Source organism: Eubalaena glacialis, chromosome 14 (assembly GCF_028564815.1).
Source record: "Eubalaena glacialis isolate mEubGla1 chromosome 14, mEubGla1.1.hap2.+ XY, whole genome shotgun sequence".
NCBI classification, from domain to species: Eukaryota; Metazoa; Chordata; class Mammalia; order Artiodactyla; family Balaenidae; genus Eubalaena; species Eubalaena glacialis.
Genome location: NC_083729.1, coordinates 91,597,293 through 91,603,169, shown reverse-complemented (window position 1 = coordinate 91,603,169; position 5,877 = coordinate 91,597,293). Strand labels below are relative to the sequence as shown.

The 5,877-nt window shown below is 55.7% G+C and overlaps 1 protein-coding gene across 1 annotated transcript; it reads left to right on the top strand.

Annotated features, from left to right (window-relative positions):
- The first annotated feature begins 210 nt into the window (after positions 1-210).
- On the top strand, positions 211-5,248 carry LOC133105036 (collagen alpha-1(I) chain-like). Its single transcript, XM_061210915.1, has 5 exons — positions 211-311; positions 1,925-2,087; positions 2,470-2,611; positions 2,697-3,168; positions 5,014-5,248. Exons 1-5 carry the CDS (start codon positions 211-213, stop codon positions 5,246-5,248), a joined length of 1,113 nt encoding a protein of 370 aa, XP_061066898.1.
- The last annotated feature ends 629 nt before the right edge of the window (positions 5,249-5,877 follow it).

Here is a 5,877-nt window from a genome sequence, read left to right as displayed (position 1 = left end):
ACTCATCTGTTGGTGTAAAGGCTCCTGAGGCTGAAGATGGTTCACCAGCCCCCCTTGCCCCTTTATTGACACCCCTTCTCACCCCAAATGGAAATCCAGGCTCAGTTCTGGGATGGGAGGAGGTGGCAGGGAGGGAGGGAGGGAATACATCGCCACTGGGAGTCCACAGTGAGAAGGGAGGGCAGCTTGCAGGGGCCCTGGCCAGCCACCATGACGCAGGCAGGCTCAGCCACGGGGCAGTTGGAGGTGTCGGGTCACCTCTGCTCATTCCCCAGCGTTCAGCCCTTCCTGCCAGCCTGTCAGGACACTGGGTGAGTTGGGGAAGTGAACGTGTTCAGGACATCTCCCCAGCACCTCGCTGGCTCCTGGTGGAAGCCAGAGCAGCAGCGCACATCTGGTTCTGATGTATTTACCAGGCTGGTATGGAAATGCCCGGGCTGCACACGGAAACCTGAGCTGCTTGCGACCAGTCAAGTCCTCTGCTAAGCAGCGTGAATGGTTGGATGGTTTCAGAGTGCTGGGTGGCCCCCGCTCTCCAGGTGAAGCACTTGACCCTACCCCATTCTGTTTTGTTAGAGTTCATTGCCATGCAGTGAGGGTACCTCACACCTCAGCCAAGTAGTACAGCAGAGAAGGGATGCTCCACAGGTAACTGGATGGTGCGGGGTCATCTTGGACACCTGACAAGTCCCCAAACCTCGCCTGAATGAAGTGGGCCTGGGGTACGCTCCTGCCTGTGGCCCCTTTTGCCTGGCTCAGGCTGTCAGCAGCCCATATAAGACTCTGTAGTCCTAAAAGGCCTGCTACAGCTCCTTGGAGAGGGCAGCGGACCCCAGAGGCTTAACACGACAGCTCCATACGCAACAACAAATTCCCTGCTGACCCTGAGAATCCCAGGGAAGAGGGGGCTAGAGGCCGGTACACAGCTCCCATTAACTCGGGGCAGCCTGGGCCCTGCCTACCACTGAGTCTGGTGGCAGGGAGAGGGCCAGGGCTTGGGAACAGGGCTCCGAAAATCTGCTGTTCCGCTTCCTTGGGTCAGCTGCAGACAAGCCTGAGACTGCAAATACCTGTGAAGAGGGGAAGGCGTGGAGGCTGGAGCTGGCCCTGTGTCCTACCAGGGTTCTAGGGCCCTGGGAACCCTCCGAGGTGGCTGGGGGCAGAATACCAGAGGCCATTTGGTCCATCCCCTTACCTTACAGAAGGCCCACATCATCAAGGTCTGAGAGGACTTGCTTTCCCAGGAAACGCGGGGTGGGGCAGATCTGGTGAGAATTGGAGGCGTTTCCTCAATTTACTTACAGCTGGTTTGGAAATTGACATACAGAGGACAGCAAACACTTTACCCAGATAGGACCTCTGTGGTGTCAGAAAACTTCTCCCCACCTCCCCTGTGGACCCCGCTCACCCCCATTAAGTAGCCCAAACGCACTGTTCAAGGTGTCAGGTTAGCTGGTGGAGTTTGATCCGTCCCCTCCACCCAAGTAAGTACAAATGAATTTTGTTCTCAAAAAGAAAACTTAGAGCTTGACACTTTCCCCAGCCAGATCCACCTAAGTTTCACCCAGGTCTCTAGTTAGCAAGTGCAACACACCCCCACCTCTTTTTCCTTTCTTTGTGGCTTGAAGTTGCACTTCAGGAGGGTTTATATCATGTTGTTCATGTCAGCAAGCCTCCTTGTCTCCACTCCCACCCATCTCCCTGGATGGAACTGTAGCTGGAAACCACACACACACAAGAAATTCTCTTTCAAATTTTCTGCTATTCTTCCCAACTAGAGGAGTTGACAAGACGCAGACACGTTAAGTTGCAGAAAATACAGTGGACTGATCAGCCAAAATGCATCTCATTTGCACTTGTATGTAGCCGGGGGTAGGAGCTAGTGTCACTCAGGCTGGGCTGACTGGCTGGAATTTCCGAGCAGGCCCCTCTGCAGGGGCCATTTGTGGGGTCGAAGCCCCGGCCCAGCCCAGGCCAGCAGGGGGAGGGGGGAGTGGGAGGCGTCCGGAGGCCTGGCCCGAGGGCTGGAGCCACCTTCCACAGACCTCCTGCTCTGGGCAGCTCGGGGGGCTGGGAGGCCTGGAGGGGTGGGTGCTGGCAGCTGGATGCCCAGGTCGTCACCCATTCCCAGGGCCTCCCCCTGGGTTAAATTAAAGGAAACACCTCCGAGGAGAGTCACTGACCACATATTATACCCGCTCCTACCTCTCTCCCAAGGTTTTGTCCCTGTCACCCGCTTTGTCCTCATCCACCCACGGGTGGAGGGACACCTCTGCCTGATGCGTTCCTCCACCTACTTCGGGTCCTGAACTCGGACCCTGAGCTTCTCGCTTCCCGCCTGTCTCACTGAACCCCACTCCTGGGCCCCCGAGTTCCCAGGGAAACGTGGGTAGTGCTCTGGGAGCCTTGGAACCCAGCGGGGGCAGTTAGGGGGAAGGCACGGGTCTTTGAGGTGTTCCCGCTCTCCAGCCACCCACTCCCCTGCGCTGGTCGCAACTTTGGCCGACCCCGGGGCTAGGGCGCAACTCCTACCCACGTATTCCCACCCAGCAGCTGGCGGCCCGGACTGCGCTGGGGCGCAGGGTCACCGCTAGGGCTCGGTGGCGGCGGCGTGCGGGGCGCGGGGTGCAGGGGCCGAGGAACTGGGCGCAGGGCCCAGGCCTTGGCCTTGGGAAGGGCCCACCTGCCTCCGTGAGCGCCCCAGCAGCGCGCCCTCGGGGCGTCCTCTCCACCGCGTCTCGCTTGCTTTCCTTGCCAAGGCCCTGGTGACTCAGACGCCGCCAACCCCACGAGCTCCCTTCTCCAGCGCTCGGCTCCGGCCGGGCGGGGAGACAGGGAGGCGTGCGCAGTGCTCCAGGCCTCACAGCCGGGCACCCAGGCACCGCCGCGCATCCAGGCACCGCCGGGCCCCCAGGCACCGCCGGGCCGGACCGCAGCCCACCACCTTCCCGGGGCCAACCGGGGGCGACGCGTGTTGCCCAACGGGACCAGCGCCTCACCGGGCCGCCGGGGGACCAGCCACGCGCCCTCGCTCGCGGCGGAGCGCAGGGCCGAGGCTGCGACGCCGGGCAGCCAGCCCCGCACCATTGACAGCCCGGGCACGTCCGCGGAGCCCGGGGGGACGATCAACGGACTCTCCGTCCCGGGAGCTGGGGACACGCCTGTAAGGTGTGTGATGCTTCAAAGATCCTTGGTACTACTTTTACGCGAAGCCTTTGTTCCAGCTTTGTCAGCTTGCGGGCCTTCAGCAGCTCCCCCTCCCGGGCCCTTCCACCCCCATCACCCCCCCCCTCGGCCACCCCCAACCCCTGCAGAGAGGGCCTGGCGCAGGGAACCCGCCCGGATCAACTGCCCCGCTCCAGATCCCCTCCTGCAAAATGTTTGTCCCTCGGTTACATCTCCCCTTCGCGCTTGGGGCAAATGAACACGGTTTGCACCGCCTTCGCCTTTGGGGCGAGGTTCTCCCAGAAGAACAGGCTTTCTGAATGTGACCTCGGGCTGCGGCGGCGGCGGCGGCGGCAGCCTCCTGCTGCTGGTGAAAGAGCAGCTCTCCAGCCACAGGCCGGGGCGACCGGGGTGTGCACAGCAGGGCCATGGGTGGGGGTAACCTGCCCTCCCACGGTAAGGATTTGAGGATTCAGACGGAAAGAGCAGGTTAAGGACAGCACGGCCGTGAACTAACTTGACTCCTACTGGCAACAGGGCCGCCAGGGCCCGGTATTCCTGGGTAGGGTGGCCCTCTCCCAGCCCCCAAATTAGGTACAACTCCCCTTTTAGCCAAAGCACAGCTAGATGCAGGGTGTTTCACGGATACTCTGGCAAACAGGAGGTGCAGATAATGACTGTTTCCATACACATAGGCTTGCATGCATCGTCGTATATGGGCACACATTTCCCATTTCTCCCTAGTCTTTCTATTTTAATTTGTCTTCATTCCTTCTTTCTAGGCCTTTATGCCTGCACATAGTCATTTGGAGAAAAATCAAGTGTGAGCACCTCTCCCCGCAGAAAGTTCTGTATGTTATGTTAACACACTCACACAGGGATTCCTCGGGTTACCAATTTGCTCCCAATCAGCCAGCACTTGGCTTTCTGGCTGGGGTAGGGGTGTCAGGGTGATGCAAATGGACGTGGCGGCTTCACTGGGGGGGAGGCGCTTTTCTTCCCCCTTCTTGAAGCCCCAGTTCAAGGCCCAGGAGCAAAGGGAGAGGTAACTGATCTGTCCTTTGGTCTCTCTCCCTTCACTTCCACCCCCCTCACCTGCAGACCTGCAGGCCCTCCTCCTTGACAAATAGAGGAAAGCCTGTGAGCTCAGGTACACAAGTAAGTAGAGCTGAGCTGTGAGGCCCCCCCACTGAAAATCAAAAACCCCATTTTAGGTGTGCCTCGAGTCCCCACCACCTCCTCTCCCCCAGATGTCACTGGACCCAAGGCTATTTGCTTAGCCTCCCTCTCTTGTTAAAAACATCCAGGACAACTATTAAATAGTTCCTGGAAGAGTTAAAGACATCTCTCAGGTTTGAAACATATTTTTAAAGCCCTGTTTGGAAGAAATCTTGGAGGAGTACAAAGCGTAATCAGTAGAATGGCCTGTGCAAGTTTGAAAGATTTCTCCCCCAAAACGTTAACTAAAAAGAGTTTGTAGGTGTTGTTTTCTTCACTGATGGGTGTTTCCCTGTTGTAACCTACAGATTCTCAAGACCAAGCTAGTAAGACATTTATTTTCATTTTGTTAGTTTCTGGGCGATACTATACTTTCCGATTAGACCTAATTTATTTATTTTTTTAAATCTCTGCTGGAGAGTTTTCAACCTTGGAAATGTGAATGAGGAGTAGATTCTCCCTCCGAGATTCTTACATGGGCAGAATGGAAGGACCCTGCCTGGCTCCCCTTCACACCTGGAAGTTGCCCTGCCTGAACCTAAGTGGACTGAGGGTGACAGATTTGGGCACCTTTTATTTCAGTGCTGGCGCAAGGCAAGCTCTTTGAAATGAGTATCTATTCTATTTCAGAGCGCAGTGTCCCAGTCGGCTAAATGGGCTTGTCTTCTGCCAGGAGGGACACACTCCTGCAGGACAGAACGAATGTTGGCTCTCCCAGGAAGCTCTTCGTCAAAACATCCCTTGCCCTTTTGTTTTTGTTTTTGAATTAAAAGATGTGTTTGCTTTCCTCTCAGTGTTCATCCCGTTATTTTGTAGCTACAACAATGAAATGTGGAAAACAGTTATTCTTTTTTGTCCTCTGTAAACGTCTCATTTGGGGACCTTGGCAAGCTCCAAACCTACCTCAGGTGTATCCTGTGCTTTTGATGTTTACTCACTACTCACTGGGGCACCTAGAGACTCACACTAGGTTCCCCCTTCCACTGGGCATCCTTTCTCTCCCAAACAATGCCCCTCTCGCAACTCGAAACTCGCAGGGGAAAGGGACTAACTTAGAGAAAGCATCCCAAATTAATAAAGACCAGACTCAAGTTCTCCAGGTAAGTGATGCTTACACTGGGGACAAGGAAGCCAAGAACCAGCATCACGCCAGGTGCGACTCCTGTCAGGAAGGAGTGAGGGCAGCAGGCACATTGCCACAGAAATTTCTAAAACTATGGCAACTAAGTGAGGTTTACGGTTAAATTTTGCTATATTCCCAGACAGCTCAAGTTCTTTAAATTTTACTTTTGTTCACACACGTGCACACACACCCCAACTAGGGTTAAGTTACCAGCGCAATTTCCCTGGGCAACTCTGGTGACAGGAACCACTGCCAACAAACTTATTTTCTGAAGAGTAAAAAAGAAAAAAAAAAAACACAAAACCTCTCCATGTCCTTTAAACGGTTATTTTATACTATTTAACATCCCCACAGACAGGAATTGGCCGGGA

Coding starts and splice junctions, on each gene's coding strand:
- LOC133105036 (XM_061210915.1), top strand. CDS start 211: ATGACGCAGGCAGGCTCAGCCACGGGGCAGTTGGAGGTGTCGGGTCAC. Junction 2,088..2,469: donor GGGCTGGGAGGCCTGGAGGG/GTGGGTGCTGGC, acceptor CCCGCTCTCCAG/CCACCCACTCCCCTGCGCTG. Junction 3,169..5,013: donor GCTGGGGACACGCCTGTAAG/GTGTGTGATGCT, acceptor ATTCTATTTCAG/AGCGCAGTGTCCCAGTCGGC.